The 21,584-nt window shown below is 36.8% G+C and overlaps 2 protein-coding genes across 2 annotated transcripts; one reads left to right on the top strand and one right to left on the bottom strand.

The window, feature by feature from the left end:
* Positions 1 to 227: 227 nt before the first annotated feature.
* On the bottom strand, positions 228 to 13,469 carry LOC121729546 (probable ATP-dependent RNA helicase CG8611). Its single transcript, XM_042118086.1, has 13 exons — positions 13,372 to 13,469; positions 12,740 to 13,293; positions 12,261 to 12,429; positions 11,897 to 12,054; positions 10,972 to 11,263; positions 10,560 to 10,836; positions 9,934 to 10,484; positions 9,663 to 9,845; positions 6,572 to 6,660; positions 5,803 to 5,904; positions 4,763 to 4,914; positions 1,048 to 1,267; positions 228 to 442 (listed from the first exon to the last, which is right to left on the bottom strand). The coding sequence occupies exons 1-13, from the start codon at positions 13,408 to 13,410 to the stop codon at positions 310 to 312; spliced, it is 2,919 nt and encodes a 972-aa protein (XP_041974020.1). The 5' UTR covers positions 13,411 to 13,469; the 3' UTR covers positions 228 to 309.
* A 2,776-nt stretch (positions 13,470 to 16,245) lies between these two features.
* On the top strand, positions 16,246 to 20,862 carry LOC121729547 (dynein axonemal light chain 1-like). Its single transcript, XM_042118088.1, has 4 exons — positions 16,246 to 16,498; positions 17,386 to 17,497; positions 17,779 to 17,925; positions 20,671 to 20,862. The coding sequence occupies exons 1-4, from the start codon at positions 16,344 to 16,346 to the stop codon at positions 20,821 to 20,823; spliced, it is 567 nt and encodes a 188-aa protein (XP_041974022.1). The 5' UTR covers positions 16,246 to 16,343; the 3' UTR covers positions 20,824 to 20,862.
* The last annotated feature ends 722 nt before the right edge of the window (positions 20,863 to 21,584 follow it).

Genomic DNA, 21,584 nt, shown 5'->3' with positions numbered 1-21,584 from the left:
ATCATCTTCTCGTAATGACGGCCGCTTGAAAAAAATTTAAATATCAAAAGGCCGGACGGGGCACGGTAATGGTTTAAACTCATTTTTCATTCGAGTCACTCGTGAGTCAGAAACGGTAGCCATCGGCCGCCTCCATTAATCTCGACTCTGCGATTACAATTTTTGGATCAGCTCCACGATTCATTAGCGGGGCCGGAGCTTTTTGTTGATGAATAATACCACTAATAGTCAATTAAGTTAATGTATTTCTATATAACCTATCTGTACAGTTCCGTGGTATTTACATGTATCAATTAAAAATTATGAGTGTCAATTCTTCTTCTTCTTCTTCGTGTAGGTATCTACGGGCGGAAGACCGCTGTCGAACTCGCTGGCGGTGTGCATGGAGCTCTGTTTGTTGAACACCTTCCCGCCGAACATACTCACTTTCATTTTTGGGAACCTGCAATTAATATTTAATTATTAGTCACACCCGCATTACGAGAAACCTGAGAGTTAATTGCGCAATTCTATTTTGAGTGGCAACTACTTTTCAAAATGGCGACTCGTAATTAAATTCATTAAAACAATAAAATACTATTCAGACTGTAACGTCGTTACTTAAATATAATTTATGTCGTACGGCAGTAGTAAAACTTATTTATTAGTCTCGATGTATTTAAACACAAAATTAAAAAGCTTTAATTTTGGACTATATCCATGTGACCATGGAACCGTTTTGAGTCGTTAATTACATTTTATTTGCTATGTTATTAGGCATTGATATAACTTATTAGGTGAAGCATTTGTGTTAATTAAAAAATTTTAAACACAGACGGCTTATTTAAGGCGCCCCCTTAAATATTTATTGTATTTTGTTCTTAGTATTTGTTGTTATAGCGGCAACAGAAATACACAATCTGTAAAAATTTCAAAAGTTTAGCTATAGCGGTTCTTAAGTTACAGCTTGGAGACAGACGGACAAACATCGAAGTCTCAGTAATAGGGTCCCGTAACCCGTTTTTACCCTTTGGGTACGGAACCCTAAGAATGGTTGGTAAATCTTACCCTGGTCGTTTCTTCTCATCCTCTTCTCTCACTGTCAACCTGTTCACAGGTTTTTCTTTTTTCAGCTTGGGATCGGAACGAGCGCGTTTTGCCAGCGCGGCCGGTGTCTCTCGGAGCGCGAACGCCTTGGCCGCGTGACCGAGGTGAAGTTTCCGCGCGTCCAACATTTCGCGAACTTCACGCGGGTAGCCCGAATAGAACCGCACCCATGATGTGAAAGCTGAAAAATTATGTTACTTTAATGTTTGGTTTATTACTATATTGACATAGCTCCATTGATCATCTAACGCACTACGTAAGTATCTGTCAACCGTAGGTATGGTTCGGCAAGGCTTTTTAAAATGCACGTGGGCGGGGGCGCTGCTGGTAAAGGAGAACTGTCAAAACTGGCGTTTTAAAATACAGGGAACTGTTAAAAAAGTTTCAGGGTGGTACAAATCGTTTGGTGAAAAAAAAAATTACACCTTTGCAGTGGTATGGCGGCCATTGGGCGCTTTCGGAAAAGTATGGCAAGGTGATTTTCGTGAATGGCTACTCGACGATGATTAGCAATGCAAAAATTAGCCTGGTACAAATGGTTCAATTTTTTTATTAAAATTAACGTATTCGCGTCGGTATGGCGGGCTGTAAGCCGCACCCGACAAGTATGGCATTACGCTTTTGCCTACTTATTTTTTTTCGACTATCTGAAAAAACAAGCATTTTTGTGGAACAAATCGTCCGACACGTTCGATTAACGCCTACGCGTTTGGGCTGCCAGTGCGAGCGCTATGACCATCATTTTCCTTTTTGCCTGGTACAAATGACCAAGAATTTTGTGTCAGTATCTCCAGGCCTAAGAGGAATGATCAGCAATTATGGAGTTTCGGTCGCAGTTACTTTAGGAGGTATCCAGTTCTGAAGGTCTACCTAACCTTCGAGAAAGAGTTAAGCTCAATTTTATAACTTAGCTTAGCGGTAAGTGTAGAAATCTCGTCTTCCAGTGCCAGACATTTTTGACAGTTGCTCCCCACTGCTAGACCCCTTTAAAGTTTTAGACTTTCAGATAGTGTAATGCTAAGTACTCACATGCGGTTTTGCTCGATAGTTTTACTCCAAATCGAGTAATAATTACTGTATGAACGGCAAAACTCACAGCTCCGAGGCTCGCATCGAGCCGGCTTGATGGAATTAAAAATGTCGATTTAGAATAAAACTATCGAGCAATGCTGAATGTGTGGACGAAATCCCGACCGCGGGTTTTGCTCGACGTTATTGCTCGATCGAGATCGTATGTGAGTAGGTACTTAGCATAAGGGTGTCTGGCAGCTGTAAAAATGTCCGGCACTGGAAAACCAGATTCCTCCGCTTGCCGCTGAGAATATAAGCTATGAAGTGACTTTACTCTTTCTCGAAGGTCAGGTAGACCTTCATAACTGGATACCTTCTAAAGTAACTGCGACCGAAACTCCATAGTTGCTGGTCGTTCTTACCTCTGTAAAGGTCAGAAACAGGTAAACTTTCAGTATTACGAAACTGAGGAAGGTCTGGCCGTCGCAGGCTCTTGGTCCATTAGGAGAGCTACGATTAAACAAACATACGACGTTTATACAACATACACAGGGCTTCCGCTATCATATGTGCAATGTGGGCAATGCACACGGGCGCTATCCTCTAGGGGCGCCAAAACCAAGGTCCCAAAAAAATTTGCCTAAAGGGGCGCCAAATTCCTTTTTTTGCACACAGGCGCCCGCCAGTAGCCCTTATGGGAGCCCTGAACAATGAACATACATAATATTACATAGATAAAGTCAGCAAAGATTTTCTTTTATTTTCGTTGTCGTAAAAAAATTACTTTATGTGATCTTATTTCAAGGATTAAATAATTGCCATGAAGACTACAGAACGAAGTGTTTTAGTGAATTTTCTAGCATTTTCCTTCCAAATTTACATATTTACCATATTTAAGTATATGCATCAAGCAATATAACAAGCTCATTATATTTACCATAACAATAAAAATAATGCTATTATAATAATTAGTAGTAATAAAAATATTAATAACTTAATTACGTATCAACTGTCTATTATTGTCCTTATGAAAATGTACTCAGTATTTACTAATTTCCACATAATAATACTAAACTCCGGTTGCCAGATAGATAGAAATAGCGGTTTGTATCTATCACACATGCTTCAAAAATATTGGTGTCCAGCCCCCGTAGACAAGTGGCAAAACGCTAACGCTAACACTAACGCTAGTGCTACAAAATGTATGGATTTGACATTAGTATTCGCTGGCGAGGCGATGACCAATGTCAAATCGCATACATTTTCATGATGCCCACGTATGCGCAGAAACGAAATACTATATTATTGTATGCGAGTAGAGTGTAGACATCAGATCATCAGAGAAATTGATTCAAAAATCAACTGCCTATCAGTTGACAGACCTACGTTATTTGGTTTGTTTACGTTAATTCAATATCAGTCGTGATCTGTCTGGCCGGGTTTAACGCGACCAAATAACGTAGGTCCGCCATCAGCCTATAATCAACTTCTCTGATAGTACAATGAAGTATGAATCTCGATACAACATGCAGCACATGAGCTTGTACTAACAAAGAAATTTACTTATAATAATGCATCGCGGGCCTTTATAGTATTATGGTCGGGTTTATGCCCATATGTACCGACAAAACAGTCCATACATCTAATGAAATTAATATTAAATACTTATAGTTTGTGCGTTTTAAGATGATATAGGAGACACTTCTTATATTCCTTGCTACGGGTTTTTTTTTACAAGAAAACAAAAAAAATCTAAATGTAATAAATTATATTCCATCTACAAAAACAAATGTTTCCTATAATTGTAAATGAATAAAAATGAAAAGTTGCTAAATGCTAAACTCATTAATATAAAATTATAAATTTTAGCTGTGAAAATTATTGTTACGAAAATATTTGAAAAATGTCAGATGCATGAAATGGAACTTATGCCAATAGAGATTGACACTGTTGAATCGAAATCAAATCGATAAAAAGGGTGGCCATTTTAAATCGCTGGCGCCACTCTGAAACGTTAGTACGAAATCGATAATTTCGATTGCAATTCCTTTACGAAGTGTTTCGATATTTTTAAATTATCGATTAATTTTCAAAGGTAACTTTCTTACTATTGTCAATTATAATGTGTCGCCCATATCATCTTAAAACGCAAAAACTATAATCATTAATAATTTAAATATTTTACGTGTGTCATAACATTCGATAAATAATTTTTATAAGTACTGAATTTCATTCCAATAACTTCAACATTTTCACACCAACCACGGTTTAACCCCCTTAAGTTGGCTTTCAGATCCCCGCGTCGGGCGACCGCGACCGAAAAAAATTCAAATAAAATGCCACTCTATGAACTAGACTACAGGTTTTATTTTGGTCTACTCCACTACAAAGCTGTAGCTATCTCGGTTTCTAGACCAATATCACTAGAAAACGACCAATATCAGAATAAAAAATATGAATTACTAGATGACGCGCGCAACTCCGTTGCGCCAAAATTATTTTATCGCGCGGAAACGTACATGTTTTCGGGATAAAAAGAATCCTATATCCCGGAACTCAAAGTATCTCCTTACCAAATTTCAGCAAAATCGGTTCAGCGGTTTGGGCGAGAAGGGGTAACAAACAGACATACGGATATGTCTCTGAGTGTGGCCGTTAGCCCTACCTCTGCTCGCTCTGGCCAGCCACTCCTTGGAGCTGTGCGCGGTGTACTCCAGCCGCGACTGTACCGCGATGGCCGCGCGCTGCATCGTCGCCGCGGTGGGCGCGACTGTACGCAGCGCTTCTAAGGACTTTGACTCGTCGTCTTGTCGTAACCTGGTAAAAAATTAGTAAAGAAACACATTCACAAAGTACACTTTCAGGTGAATTGAGATGCTGCTTTAACACTGTCAAATTGACAGTACTAGATATAATTAGTATTATGTAGCATGGTGCATGCTTGTAGTGTCGAGCAATTAAAATTAACTAAAATTAAAATTAATTACTAACCTACTAACATAAGTTAAGGAAAAATTGTTCAATAATAATAATACAATCTACTAATAATTCATATGGGCTGTATTTTATTGCCTGAAATAAAGCATTATTTTTATGTTTTTTTGGGATTTCCATTCTCCTTTACAGAGTTCTACTGAAGTTGTGGGATTGTGGCCAAACAACTACAGGTGATGTGTTAATTAATTATTATTAATAGCTAAAAACTTGCGGACGATGCGACATGTGTTGAGGATGACTGCTTTCTGTAAAGTGTAAGGTGATGTATGTGAGTGGATGAATGTTGATGGTTTTGAGTAGGGTTGCCATCCGTCCGGATTTCCCCGGATTTGTCCTAGTTTGAAGGGCGCCCGGGGACCGTCCGGCCGGGTTTTTGAAAAGTGTCCGGGTGAAATCCGGAGACTTTTGAAAACCAACTTTTTAGCCTGACGGCAATAAACAAAAGATAAAAACTCGCTAAGCATACACACTTTCATTCTTCTTTGATCAAAATCAAGTACGATTTAAAGGACTTAAGTTAATCACATTTTTACAAATATTTGTTGAAAAATTTGGGACGTAATAAGTAAATAGTTTTTAATGGGTGTCCAGGGAAATAACCATATTTTGACCAAATGTCTGCGATTTTTGTCGTGCTAGACCGGCGACGGCAATAAAGGTGATGGCAACCCTAGTTTTGAGGGAAGTGTGCAACGATACACAGCATACCTGATGCGCTTCTGTTCAAGATGTCTGACGAATTCTGTCTCGCTCGGCAGCAGGAACATCACCGCGGCTCCGACATGCGCCGCGCGTCCCGTCCGACCCACCCTTGAAAGTCATATTATTATACAAGGAACCATGGGCGTACCCAGGTTCTGGGCCGGGGGGGACGTCAACATGAATAAGATAGTACTTTACTTCTAAAAGAACTAAAAAGAAGAAGAAATTGTAGTATTTTCTTTCTAAAAAGATAATATAAAGTTCGTGTAAAATGTAACATTATAGATTCGACTTTGAGCATTACATAGCAAGTTGCCTTCACTGTCACGTAGCATCGATGTTACAAGTTGTATAAAGATATTATACATTGTATTATTTCAAGGTGAGCATTGTAATGCTCGGTTCTCCTCCCTCACTGATGTAATGCTCGACTCAGCAACGTTACATTAGAAGCGAATGCCGGGTGAGGGAGCACCTTTATCTTGTTTCCACAGGGTATAAAAACAGCGAGCGAAAGAAAGAAGTATAGATAGGTAAACCTGTGTGCTTAAAACTTCTTGCTTCATGCTTTCTAATAACGCAATGTCATCAAAAATTTTTACTATAAAAGGAGGTCAGTATGTCGGAAGACAGACAGGCAGGCAGGCAGACAGACAGACAGACAGACAGACAGACAGATAGGCAGATAGGCAGATAGATAGACACACATTCATATTTATAATATTACTATGGATAATACTAATCTAGACATAAACTTGCACATTAAAAAATATACCTGTGTACATAATCTGTGGCGGAGGCGGGCGCGCAGTACTGTAGCACCAAGTCCACACGCGGTACGTCCAAGCCTCTCGCTGCTACATCCTACACGAGAGGATATATTAAAATATTAATAAGATCTCAAGTAAGATCTCAAACTCGTACGCCATACGAACGTAAACGCAGAAATGTGTACGCAAAAACGAAAATTGATTATAATATTGTTGTTTTTGGTTCATATTTCTTTTCAATTATAATTATATTATATTACAATAATTATTATATTACACTATTGGCTAAATTATAGAGTCAAATTAAAAGCAAGGATCCACCAACAGTAACAGCCTATAAATACGAGGGCTCATATTTAAATTGGCATTTCAATCATTGTACATAATATTCCTACTAACGTACATTACAATAATATAAAGGCCAAAACCCTCGAGGAAACTTGTAACCTATTCGCCACTTTTTTTCAGTCGGTGTTCCAACCCTCTGAACTGACAGACTCTTTTAATGTAGATAATATAACGGGAGAAGAGGGCGGACCCACTAACGGCACTATTATCAGTGACATAAAACTAGAAGAAGGTAACGTCCTTAAGGAACTTAAAGCTCTAGATAGCACAAAAGCAGCAGGTCTCGATAATGTACCTCCAATTTTCCTTAAATATACTGCAGAAGCTATACATGAGCCGTTGACAAATCTTTATAATAAATGCTTGGCAGAAGGCGTGTGCCCAACGGCATGGAAATCTGCCAGAATCACCCCAATTCATAAGGGAGGCTCCAAAACAGATATAACTAATTACCGACCAATCTCGATACTTCCAACATTGTCTAAATTACTCGAAAGGCTAGTACATAACTACATATACCCACTATTACACAGAAATATCCTTCAACAACAGCATGGTTTCGTCCGTAATCGCTCTACTGTAACAAACCTTATGGTTTATACCAATCAACTTTTTACAAATCTGGATTGTAATAAACAAACAGATAGTATATACACAGATTTTAGAAAGGCTTTCGATCGCGTCGACCATAAACTATTACTTGAAAAAATCGCTTTTAACGGTATCCGTGGTAATCTATGGAGATGGTTTAAATCTTATGTCACAAATAGGACGCAGAAAGTTGTCATTAATGGGTATGAATCTAACTTTGATACTAATTTTATAACGTCAGGAGTGCCTCAGGGGTCTGTCCTTGGCCCCCTGCTGTTCATCATCTACATAAACGATATTCACAAATGTTTTAAAAATTGTAAATTTCTACTATATGCAGACGACTTAAAGATTTATCGCACCGTTGACAATGCTGATGACCAGAGGAGGCTTCAGGAGGATCTTAATAGATTTGCAAACTATTGTGATGCCAATAAATTACAGCTAAGTTTAAATAAATGTAAAACGATCTCTTTTACTAGAAAACGTCGACCCATAATACATAACTACTCCATAGATGGCCATAATTTAGAAAAAGTCTTCACTATTCGTGACCTTGGGGTTATATTGGATGCCAAGTTGACGCTGGACACTCATGTAGATACTATTTGCAGTAAAGCTTTTAAGATGTACGGTTTTGTATTAAGAGCTAGTAACGATTTCAAACGACCTAGTACATATCTATATTTATACAAAACCTTAATTCGCTCACAACTAGAATATGCTTCATGTATATGGGATCCGATGTACGCAGAATACTCACACTACCTAGAAAAAGTGCAGAAAAGTTTCTTACGTTGTGTGCAATATAAGTGTCGGTTATACTACCTATCGTACCCTAAGTTACTAGAAAAGTATAAATTACTAAGCTTAAAATGTAGAAGAATGCAACTTCAGATGATGTTATTGTATGACATCTGCCACAATAAATATGACTGTATCGATATTGTAAATGACCTTAGTTACAGAGTGCCTCTCAGAACACACAAAAGAGCTTGTCGTGCTGCTTCTGAAGTATTTGCGACAAGATTATCACGTACTAATGCAGGTCTCCGTGCACCAACTAATCATATGCTTGCCTTATACAACAGACACTTTAACCATATAGATATTAATGCCAATAAAGCCACTGCTTTTAAAAAACTGCTCTCAGAGGAACTCTCTAAAATAAATATCACTAGTGTCACTTAATGATAAAACTGTATTGTTAAGATATTTCGCAAAATGTTCGTGCGTAGTGTGTTGAACATATACAGAAACAGGATACGGCACCCTAGTGGTCATCGTCACCGATCCCAAGATCTCAATAATATGTCGTAGGGCTAGGGTGCCACACACTCAAAATACGATGATAAACACAATTAGCACACATATAAACTCAAACAAACTCTCACATGTCTTACCGCAGGTATTGTGCACTTACACGTGTTATCAATTTGTGCCTACATATTGTATATTTTTTAAAATTTATATAAAAATAACACATGTTAACTTATAGCCTTAGTTACTGATCCCATGACCTTGTGTCGCAGGGCTAGGGTGCCACACACTCATAAATGGCAAACCAAGGTACACATAACACAGACAAACGCATAGCTTTGATTGTTAACTCCTAGTAATTAGGTATTACTTTAAACTGTTAGATCCTGTAAATCTTTTCGTTTTATTTGATACTAGAATTTGTTTAGTTGTTTGGCTTTGATCTTGTAATAAGCTTGTAAAAATCAAAAGCAGCCTTATACGTTATTACTTAAAGTAATTTTAATTAACTACATGATACTAAATAGGTACTGTTTGTAAACTAGATTGATCTCGCATACGGCACCCTAGTGGTACTTGTCACTGATCCCAAGACCTAATGTCGTAGGGCTAGGGTGCCGCCTGCTAATCAATCAAGGTTAAAATCTCAACTACTTATAATTAAACTTAAATACATTTTACATTTTATATATGTGGTAAATGATGTGGATATCACAATTACTTATATGTATAGAGTAAGACTGTGTGTAAACGTATCTTATATGGTGATATTGTTTTTTTACCCTAATAAACAATTAAAAAAAAAAAAAAAATTTAAATTACTGTACTTAATAAAAGTAAAATGTAAACATGGCATAAACAAAATGAAACATTTGAGAACATCAAATCAATACTCACAGTACAAATAAGTAGTCCTCTCTTTGCAGTTCGGAACTGTTTGAAAACTTCTATTCTTCTCTCATGAGGCATGGAGCCATGCAAACTGAACACATCTAAATCTACTGGGACTAGACTGCCTTCTTCTGGAATCTCGTAATCAACTTCAAATTCTGAATTTGATCCATCTGAGTCTGAACCATCCTAAAGGAGCATAATTTTACTCAATATTATTGTGAGTTTCGTTTTTAATTCCTCAACAAAATTAACATTATAAAGCTATTTAACTTACCTCTTCATCACTATTGTCAGCTTTTCTCTTCTTCCCTTTGGCTTCTTTACTTTTCGAATCTTTTTTCTTCTTGAACTTCTTACCAGTTAAAACAGTTTCTATAAGTTCAGAATGATAATCAACCATTTCCAGTGTTGCCATAAACACGATCATTTTTCCTCCTTTCTTGTTTAGAATACAGTGTTCAATGATGAGAGAGCAAAGAGTTACGAGTCGTAATTTCATTGGTATGACTAGGAAGGTTTGATTCACTGTGGCTGGCAACACCAGTTCATCTTCTGTGACAGCTGATTTTATAGCCTGCAGGAAAACATTAGGTTTTTCTACATCTTCCTCTTCAGATTCCTCTTTGTTACCATTTGTTACTGTTTGTACTTTATTGTCATTCAGGTTTTGTACTTTGAAATATTCATAATCAGAATCACTGTCACTGTCATCTTTATTTTCAGCATTATTTGCCACTTTCTGAGGTTTAGCCACTTTAGGTTCATCTGTCTTTTCTTTATTTTCAAATAATTCAGGGAAAAAGGAACCACTAAAAGCTTTCAATTCTAAAAACAGAAGAAAACGTAAATTAATTAACCTTTTTATTCTTAATGTTATTATTAATTATTATGAAAACTTACTTCCTCTCATTTCTATAACTGGTTGGCTTTCTGTTTTAGCTTGTTCTTCTTCACTTGATTTTGTTTCTGCAACAACTTCTTGTTTCAATATTGGAACTTCAGGTTTTGTGTTTTCTATCGATTTATTACTCTTGTCTTTTTGTACGAGTTTTTCTATATTTTTATTTTTCATATGATCTTTCTCTTTTTGCAGTGAATCTGCAACTAGTGCTTTTCCTTCAGAAGTATCAACAAAAACTGGATCTTTCATCGTGATGCCTGCTAAATTCTCTACAGCCTGAATATAAAGAAAAAAAATAGAATTTATAGTCCGCGCGGAACTAGTTCTTTAGGGCCTTTATTGATTAAACATTGCCTTAGCTACAACTTGCGGCTACTTAATGAAAAGTCTTGAACTTACGAATTAACTTACCTTTGTCAAAGTAGCAGACAAAAGTATCGTTTGTCTTTCTTTGGTCATGAACACTTGTGTAAGTGGATGTTCAGTATTATTAGTCACATCAGTTACTTCGTTTTCTACTTGTTCAGTATCTTGATTCTCCTCAGTTTCATCTGCAGCCTTCTTGTTAAAGGATTGTTTGACTAGAGCCAATGGATCATAGGTGGCTGCTCTTTTGTGGTCCTCGATGGCTTTTACTATTGCTGCAACATCTTTTTCATAACCCATGTCCAGTAAGCGATCTGCCTCGTCCAATATAAGACAACTAATATGATAAAAATAAAATTACAATTAAAATATAACTTTATACAGGACTTAAATGTAAGTAGAGACTTTACACAAAATTATCACTTATATACCACAAGAGCTTCAAAATTATCGGATATTTCCCGATAGGTTCGTTGCAAACAAATGAAGGATTCAAGTTTTTCAGGTTAAAAAATCACGAGCGCGAAGCGCGAGTGATTTTTCCTGAAAAACTTGACGACTTTATTTGTTTGCAGGGAACCTTGAGGGAAATGCCAGATAATTTTGAAGCTCGTGTGGTATTCGGGGGATTATTTTTCCGTCCCAAATGTCGGCCAATATAATTGCACCATGAGACACAATTGAATTCAACCTGTCAGTTTGACGTGTTTGTCTTTTATATATAGCAATATATAGCAACTACCAGAGAAAATTTTCAAAAAATTATCAGTATAATACCATGTAGGTTGTACCATGTGACGTCGAATGGTGCAATTCTATTGGTCGATATTTGGGTCGGAAAAATAATCATAATAATATGTCATAGTAATAATTAAACAATAACACAATATCTTTAAATATAATATTCTTTTATTTATAAATTATAATATTTTGAAAAAAAATTATAAGAGAAAATTTTATAAATTCATACCCAGTCTTAGAAAAATTTAATGAATGTGTGTGCCTCAAGTGGTCATTGATTCTGCCCGGAGTGCCCACTAGTATGCTCAGCCCTTTCCTTAGTCTTGCCTTCTCAGCTTTTCTTTTCTGTCCACCACTCAAAAGACCGGGCACAATCCAAATAAAAGGCTACAAATATAGAATAACTTACAAGAAAATAAAATTCTAAGGAAACAATAAAATATTATTATACACAATTGTGAAATTCTCATACAAATAAGAACATTGTGTACAAATGGTATTGCAAATGAGAATGTTAAAAGTTTTTTGAGATATATTACACATTTAAAGTAACTGTAAAATTAACTTTTTAACGCAGAGGGCAAGATACATACTTTTGTGAGTTTTACGAACAACTCATATGTCTGCACGGCAAGCTCTCTAGTTGGCACTACCACTACTACTCGGACTCCATCATGCCTGTTGATTTTAGGTCTTATGGCTTGCAAGCCCTCAATCAATGGTAATGCATATGCTAAAGTCTTCCCTGAACCTGTTTGTGACCTAAATAAATAAAATTGTGACAGCTATTACAAAATTTAAAAGTAAATAGTTAATTTCAAAACTCACTCCTGGTTTATATTATGCTGATAACTTAATTGTCACATAGTGTTCATGTGCACATACTAACCGTGTATAAAATCCATTAGCACATAATATTAAAGTTAAGTTTCAGTACTATTTACATCAATATTAAAACAAATTAAAAGGGAGTATGCTCAAAAACTGTTTCACAGGTAGTTTAGAATACACAAATAATCCTACCTAAAACTACTGTAATTTATTTGAAAACAATAAAATATAAGTAATATACCTGATAAGTACATCTCGTCCTTGTAATATTATAGGAATAGATTTCTGTTGTACTGTCATCAGCTCGGTCAAGTTGAGATTTTGTTTTAAGTTGGCTATGCTGTGGGGATGTACATTTAGATCTGCAAAAGTAGTTCCAGAGAATACTTTTTCTACTACGGGCTTGACCGCTTTTTGACCCACACGTGGAACTTCCGGATTATTTTTGAATAGAGATGATATCCAGCTTCCTTTTGGTTTCTGTTTGATTTGCAATTCATCATGAATATCTTGATAGTTTTTGTTTGCAAATTTTCCTTTGCTTTCACTTAGATCTCGTAGTTGAGATGCTAAATCCCTTTTCTCTGGAGCTGGTGTGGAATTATTGGATACTTGAGGTTCATTTTGCTTAAACTTTTTGTTCTGCGGTTCCCCGGGCTTGTAATTAAGATTTGCACGATCTACGTTTATGTGCCGTTTCCTGGCGAATATTTTGCCACTAAAGTCTGGCTTGGATTTAAATTTATACCCATTACTTTGCTGATCAACTCTTTGCCTGTTTGCTTTGTTATTGTTCTAAACATGAACAGAAAACAACGTTTAGTAAAGATATCAGATCACAGAAGTATAAAATACGAAAACCATACAAAATACCTTTTTAGATACACTAATATTTAGTTGTAAATCATCCATTTTAACACTTATTAACTAATAAATAAAAGTAAACACTTCTTTTTGGAGGTTATACACACGTTGTGTCATTACGACAACCTGTCATTTGTCAGTTGTCAAACGTCAGCTCTCATATGTTTTAATTTTTTAGCAAAAACTCATTTCGTTTACCCAACAATTTGCCAATAGCTCAGGCACACGATGGGCACGCGAATTTGTTTCTCTCTTGTTTAGTCATTAGTGATTACTTGAACATATATATCGTCCATAAAAAACACATTGCGCATGCATTGCGCGCATGCGTTCAAATCGTTTTGCTTTTATTAGAGTGTTTATTATCCCATCAACCATCAATACCCATTTATTTCCCAAGCGGCAGCCGGCCGTATTGAAAATCTATTGTCTGCCGACCCATGATGGTGTTATATCAACATTCAACAGTCAACACCTACAAATTATACTTATATATTTATAGATGAGAATGGATAGGAAAGTTTCTCTTTCTCTAGGTCTGTTTTCTTTACTTGTACCTATGCTTCAATAGCCTAACCGATTTTTGATGTGGTATGAATTAAGATTATACTCGGAGTCCCGCACCCAATTCCCGTGCCATATTTCCGTGCAAAGAAGTTAAAGGCTGCTGCAGCATTTGGTAATTAAATAATAATAAAGTAGAGCAGCCTTTGTTTTACTTACCTATAAGTTCTGAGGTTTTTGACGAGAGTTATATAAGGTTTTTCAATAGTAAGTCGATAGTTAGTAGTTAGGTAAACACTAAACGGGCATTTCTGTGGTACTCGCCTATTTTAGAAGATATAGGTAAGCAGTATTTAGAAAATGTGTGCGCAAAATTTCTGTAAGGTCCTACTTAATCTCATACAGCCACACGCCGCGCCGCCTCGGAAACAAACATCCCTAATTCGAAAAGCCATTATCGCGTTATAAACGCTAAACTTAATCCTAAGTTTGCTTATATCATACATGAATAACATTAAAGAGCCCGAGCGCGCGTAGCGGATGCAGCTCTGAAGCCCGCACGTGTCGCCGCGTGCCAACTAAACATTACTGATTACTCTGTGACGCCTATGGGGTGGAATAAATATTTGCCATGTAAAAACCCATGTTTATACTATAAGTACCCTCTGTACGGTATGAATAGTATCATTTACGAGCTAGAAGTAAAATTGATCACCACAATAAACCGGAAAATGCTCGATCGAGTGGACATTTTTTGTGCAGCTTGGAGTAATTTGTTATGCCATGATTGAGATAAATCATTCATTTTTCATCGGAAATTAGATCAGTATTCAAGCAATAAATAAAATAAAACGCGACGACGCGACGCTATAGTTTAAAGTAGCAATTCAAAATTAAACTTTATTTGCAACAGAATAAGTTACATTTTTCAAACGTGACGCGCAGTAAACGCAGCTCAGTACAGTTTAAAATTCTAAATCTCGCAGTGTAACTTCTTTAGGTTTAGGTACTGAAAATCAATTTTAAACACTATCCAAACAAATGCAGCGCCGCATCACCTTTTGTTAAGATTCAAGCAATAATTTTCTGTATATATAACAAATTTATTTCAGTGTCAATAACAATTTAGTTACCTATTGATCCGAAACAATGTTCAGAAAGCTCCTGACTTTTTTAGTTTAGTTAATTTAGTTTAATAAGGTACTAGTAATTGTAAATAATACTCACGTTTTGGAGCTCAAGACCCGTGGGTTAATATTTTTTAAGGTTTAGCGTCAGTGCCAGTCCGCTGATAGGGTTGTCAACACTAACCCACATTATTTAATTTCAATGCCTTTTTATTTACTGATAAAATTTGTATTATTGCCAACCCTTAGCCTAGCTTTACCTATATGAGGTCAACATAGCGCTTGTGTAACCGGACTTTTCATAGATCAGCTTCTATTACACCGAAAAATAATTGCACAGGTGTCAGCCCTGGGCGCAGATGACATGGCGCTTGAAATTCAGGGCGCGTGGAGGGTGTGAGGTGTGAGGCGCGACGTGATTGCGACCGCCGACCGGCGCGACCCCCGAGGTGTGGATATGATTGTGTAGGTTTTTGGGGAACTTATAACGCCTTTTATGCTTGTGCTTTTGGTTTGTTAGTAGGTATGTTTTACTAGCACCGACTTAGCATTTTCATGTTCCCTTGAATTTTATGGTGGTTACTGCAGCCTAATAATTAGACTATACTCTGTAGGCTGAAAGCTATAAAAAAGAGTTTAGTTTATAAAGACCAAAATCTCCCAAAACCATGCTGTATAATATAAATTTAAAAGCATCTTTTCACCTCATCGCCCTAAGACCCTGAACTAACTAAAGCGAGGAAATGTAATTTTTGTCGCAGATTATAGGATGAGATTATAGGATAGAGAGTTCCTCCCTGCAAATGTCATTGGGCATGGACTTTGGAAAATAAATATAAAAATATTTAAACGTGGGAGAGCCATGCTTCGGCGCGAATGGGCCGGCTTGACCGGCTTGACCTGAAATACCACGTTCTCACAGAAAACCGGCGTGAAACAGCACTTGCGCTGTGTTTCGCCGAGTGAGTGTGTTTACCGGAGGCCCAATTCCCTTCCCTATCCTCCCCTATTCTCTTCCCTTCCCATCCCTACCCTCCTCTATTACCCTATTCCCTCTTAAAATGCCGGCAACGCACCTGCAGCTCTCCTGATGCTGCTAATGTCCATGGGCGAGGGAAGTTGCTTTCCATCAGGTGAATTGTTTGCTCGTTTGCCCCCTTCTCTCATAAAAATAAAATTAAAATCAAAATGACAATTAATGACAAAATATTATAAACAATAAAGATTTTTCACTTACAAAACATATTTTTATTCAAGCGTATTCATATTTTAACTAAGCCTACGTTCAACAAAGATAAAGGAATAGCAACATAGCTGAATGCTGATATTCTATAATTTAGATAGCACATAATGTCGCTAAAGCCGACAACATGCAAGGAGGCCATAGCTCGCTGGGAGCGGGAGACGGGGCAGACGGCGGCGGAGGCCACGGTGGTAGAGCTGCAGTTCCAGTGGCCGCCGATAGAGAAGATGGACGGCGCGTTATCCAGTCTCACCGCTTGCGAGTAAGTATCGAATAAAAGAGGATGACTAGCACGTAGATAAAACACGTATGTAGGCTGTAGCATCCACCCATTCTTCCATACTTACTTAATGTTATAAATGTGAAAGTGTGTCTCTCTGTCTGTTTGTCACCTCTTCACACCGAAACCGCTGAACCTATTTTGCCGAGTATGGTGATACTTTGAGACCCGGGAAAGGACATAGGCAACTTTTCAGCCCGAAAAAATGTACGGTTCCCGCACGATAAACGAACGCGCGGTAGACGCGACTAGGTTTTTTTTTTTAATGAAATAAGGGGACAAACGAGCAAACGGGTCACCTCATGGAAAGCAACTTCCGTCACCCATGGACACTCGCAGCATCAGAAGAGCTGCAGGTGCGTTGCCGGCCTTTAAGAGGGAATAGGGGAGGGTAGGGAAGGGAAAAGGGTAGGGGATTGGGCCTCCGGTAAACTCACTCACTCGGCGAAACACAGCGCAAGCACTGTTTCACGCCGGTTTTCTGTGAGCCCGTGGTATTTCTCCAGTCGAGCCGGCCCAGTCGTGCGGAAGCATAGCTCTCCCACGTATAGTAGGTAGTTATTATATTCTCGTCAAACTTTTGCCTTGGCGAATTCGACTCACATAACCCTTGTTGTACCCCTTTGCTACTTTAGCATTCACGCTGTGGCGACTGTGAAGCAGCAAATGACACTTGAAATTATTATGAACTGGTAAGTGGTAATCATTGTGGACACGCAAACAACTAATCTCAGAAGTAGCATTTAACGGTACTTTGTAGAATTCTGCTACTAGGACAAATAGACTTTATAATGGTATATTTTAGCTAATGTTCTAACTGCGTTTTTTGTAGGTGTTTAATTACAACGAGAGTATAATATTTTTTTCAGAAAACTGAGTTTATCATCGAATATGATCGACAAAATAGCTGGAATAGCTGGCATGAGGAATTTGAAGATACTTTCACTTGGACGCAATAATATTAAATCTCTGGCGGGTATTGTAAGTACCTATATTTGAGACTTTTGAGTTAGCTTTGCAAATTGCAACACTGCGACCTTAAGGTAATATCGCAGTGTTACATATAGGTAGTAAATTTAAAAGTCTCATGAAATCATGAAATTTATCATCATAACTAAAGTTTAAAATTCCTAACTTAATGGAACACTCGCTTTTTCATCCTCAAGCTGCTTCTCATCATCAGGAATAATTTGTCAATGACGTTACACGTTTAACGGCGCTCCTGTAACACCGATGCTTCCTCATCTCACTCCGCTCATCAGGAGACGGTGTCGGAGTCGCTAGAGGAGCTGTGGATCAGCTACAACGTGATAGACAAGCTGCGCGGTGTGGCGGCGCTGCGGCGGCTCCGAGTACTCTACATGTCCAACAACAACGTCAAGGAATGGGTGGAGTTTAACCGCCTACAGGTATTGTATCCTTAGTCTTACCATAGACAAATGTATTATCAGAGAAGTTGATTCATAGGTACAGACTTACGTTATTTGGTCCCGTTATATCAATCCAGCAGGCAAATCACGATTTACATTAAATTGACATAAACCATAACCAAATGATGAAGGTCCGTTAACTGCCTATAAATATATTTTTTTCGATATTACTATCAGAGAAGATTATTAAATGGATGGCGGACTTATGTAATTTGGGCCCTACAAAATACCAAGCCCAGCAGGACAGATCACGATTAGCATTGAGTATTGACATAATCCGACCAAATGACGTAGTTCCAACTAGAAACCAATTTATTTGATTGTTCAATTCCCCTATGATATGATCATAGGGAAATTATTGTAAAACGTGTATTATATCATTACATAACCAGACCAGTCGCAGGATTTATAATTATAGTGTCCAATGTGTGCGCAGACAGAGCACTGTCTTTTTCCTTTACTTTTTGCGATGGAAAAAAACATTTAATGCGATGGAAAATTATTTGGAGAGTTCAGGCGAAACGTTTACCGACTCGCCCAATATGCGTACACATTTTTTCTTATCAGGCATTTTTGTGACCAGACTGTGCCAACTTACTTAGACAAAAACGTTCTTGTCCCCAACGCGCAATGCCAGAATCAATATATTATTACTAGTTGTACCGGCAAACGTTTTTTTGCCATATAAAGTATTTCGCCCGTATTATTTTATTGAAGTGACTAAATAAGTATGTCGCCATGGCAGCGTCCATCGCTATCCCGTCGCACAAACAATGGTCGCCGTCAGTCTCGAGTTGTAATAATTTACTATTATCACAGAGTAGTATAATACTGGCGTAACTATTATTTATTCAACAAATGCACTTATCAATATAATAAGTACCCAGTAGGGTCATAAAAAGAACACGAAAAAAAAAGTGTGCGCAGTCAAAAAAACACTAAAACAATGTAAATGAAACATGTTTATATTTTATATTTTTAACACCAGCGTATACGACGATCGTACACAAAAAAATTTACACTATTATTATAAGTTTTAAAAATATTACAAAAAAATATAGTTTTCGTACCTTTCCGTGGACCGTGAACAGCCTGGGTTTTAAAGTTCATGACTGTTTTTCTAATAAGAATATTTAAAATTTTAAGTAAATTGCCTATTTTACTTGTTCATTATATAAATAAGTTTTCTTTTCCAAGATTTTGTAATATTTACTCTAGATTACTTTGCACTATAATACATAAACAACCTGTTACCAGAACCGCGACTCCTTCCGTGGAACAAAAAAAATTATTTTAAATAGTCGATAAACGGAACGCACAAACCAATTATTTTTTGAAATGCCAACATTTCGATCTGTTAGTTCATGTTAAAAATGGATGCTAACTGATCGTGCGCTGCGTTTATTAAAATAAAAATATTGTCAGAAGAAGTGTTTTGTTTTGGTGAACGTCAAAGATTATTCATCTTTTTTGTGTCTTCGATATTATAGTAAATATTCTATTCAAATTTACCTAATTATATGAGCACAGATTGTTCTCGGTCGCCATTTTTACAAACGCATTTGCTTGTGAGCTTACCTATAAATTACTTGTGCTAAACGACTTTTTGTAATGTATTTTCCCTTCCGTGTACAAACTTTTCCGTGGACAGTAATTTCTGTGGACATGGTCTTTTCATGGATAAAGGTTCCAATTATTGTAACGCGAATGCATAGCCCCTCGATTTCAGGTGATGCAAGAAATGCATCTCCAAGTAGTATAGAAGCAGAAAATGCATCTACCTTGACCTATAGGTCCGACCTAGTTAACCCCGAAGAAGGTACTTCTCAGGATCTTCCTTCACGTCCTTATAAAACAAGGTGGTTCTCGTCGGATTTCGATGATTCCGATGACATTTTTTCTACACGACATATAAATATTCCTCCAAATTCAAACAAAGTACCACAAATGGAACAAGAAATTATAAAACCCTACTCTGACGACGAAGATGACGGCTCTATTTTCTAGCCCTTTAATATCAATATTATTATGAATGTTACTTACAAATTATATAATTAGTAAAATTTTATAGTTTATTACTACTTTCATAATCTTTTGCTTATTGATTATTTTTTCTGACCAGTCACAGTCTCCTTGACAATCATTTTAAGTTGTAAGTCCACCGAAGAGAAATCTCTTCTGTGGACAAAAAATAGTTTTTTTTTTTTTTTAAGAGAAAATATTTAGTTTTTTTACTAACTTCTAATGTATAAGAATAAAACACTACTAATTTGTTAAGATTCTAAAAATACATTTTTTTTTCTTGTATTTAAAACGTCACAGAACAATTTATTACTTTTGTGTTGACTCTTGTTTCTGTTGAGTCTACTCCGTGGACACAAAAAAAAATTAAATTGGTGATAATTAGTACAAATTAAGAGTTTAATCTCGGATTATATTTTTACGTTGATTACTTAATGTTTTTTTAATAAATGCTGATTTTTAATATAAAAATGAGACGTTTTTTTTTTTTTTTTTTAATCCTTCATTTGTTTATGACCCAGTAGCCGATTCTCAGACCCACTGAATATGCATATAAAATTTGGTTAAAAGTTAAAATCAGTGAAGCCGTTTCGAAGGAGTACGCGGCCTAACATTGTGACACGAGAATTTTATATTCTCGTGTCACAATGTTAGGCCGCGTAATGTTAATTTACCTACTCAATTCACAAAACTTTTATCCAGGAGCTCCCTCAACTGCGTGACCTGGTTTTCATCGGCAACCCGCTGTACGACAACCAGCCCGACGTGGAGACCTGGCGCAACCAGGCCTGCCGCCGCCTAGACCAGATCACCAAGCTCGACGGTATACCTATAGTCAGGCCTGATGCAGAATAGGCGAGGAATGTAATCTTAAATATACCTATAGTGTTTTGTGAACATAGTTTTACTGTATAAATACATTAAAATTACATACATAATTATATACTTAATAGTGTTTTGTAATCATAGATACTACATAGATACATGCTTTATACATTAAAATTACTATAGACAATAGACATACTATTTGAGAGATGAAACTGTACTAGAGATCGCTCAATGGTCGAAATTCGACCTTAAGTTTAATATTATCTTCTTCTTTTGGCTCCCCGTTTAAAGTAATGACTATTTCGGAATTTTAATAAAAAAACAACAATCTATTTTATAAGGCAAAATGTATAAGGCTTGTCATTCAAAAAGATGGTAGTGTGCACATTGTAGTGAGTGTAATGTTTTATTTGTTAAAAAAATATGATAAAAGCATAATATATCAAAACAATATTAGCTCGATGCACTCCTTCAGCATATAAACTATAACTGTGCAAAATTTCATACACCTACATTTCCGCATTTTTCGTCAAAAGGGATCCAAAGTTGTTCGCTCGCGTATTAATATAATATAATTCTGACCATGTTCTTACTATACCATAATACACCAAAAACCCAGATGGTGCAATCAAGATCAGTGTCGCAGTGTTCGGAGGCCAATATTATTTTGTGAACCTTTTAAAAAGCAGCATATTTTATATGTAAACTCCGAAATATGTTTTAATTCATAATTCATAAAATTATTTGAAATGCGTGGATAAATATTCCAAATAGACAGCTTATTATGT

Source organism: Aricia agestis, chromosome 8 (assembly GCF_905147365.1).
Source record: "Aricia agestis chromosome 8, ilAriAges1.1, whole genome shotgun sequence".
NCBI classification, from domain to species: Eukaryota; Metazoa; Arthropoda; class Insecta; order Lepidoptera; family Lycaenidae; genus Aricia; species Aricia agestis.
This window is presented reverse-complemented; position numbering and strand designations above follow the sequence as displayed.

Bases quoted from the DNA above. Each gene is read 5' to 3' on its own strand.
- LOC121729546 (XM_042118086.1), bottom strand. From the start codon at position 13,410: ATGGATGATTTACAACTAAATATTAGTGTATCTAAAAAG. The intron at 12,055-12,260 runs GTATGTATCTTG...CTATATTTGTAG, and splicing joins TGTTCGTAAAACTCACAAAA to CCTTTTATTTGGATTGTGCC. The intron at 443-1,047 runs GTAAGATTTACC...TATTAATTGCAG, and splicing joins GATGAGAAGAAACGACCAGG to GTTCCCAAAAATGAAAGTGA.
- LOC121729547 (XM_042118088.1), top strand. From the start codon at position 16,344: ATGTCGCTAAAGCCGACAACATGCAAGGAGGCCATAGCTCGCTGGGAG. The intron at 16,499-17,385 runs GTAAGTATCGAA...TATTTTTTTCAG, and splicing joins TCCAGTCTCACCGCTTGCGA to AAAACTGAGTTTATCATCGA. The intron at 17,926-20,670 runs GTATTGTATCCT...ACTTTTATCCAG, and splicing joins TGGAGTTTAACCGCCTACAG to GAGCTCCCTCAACTGCGTGA.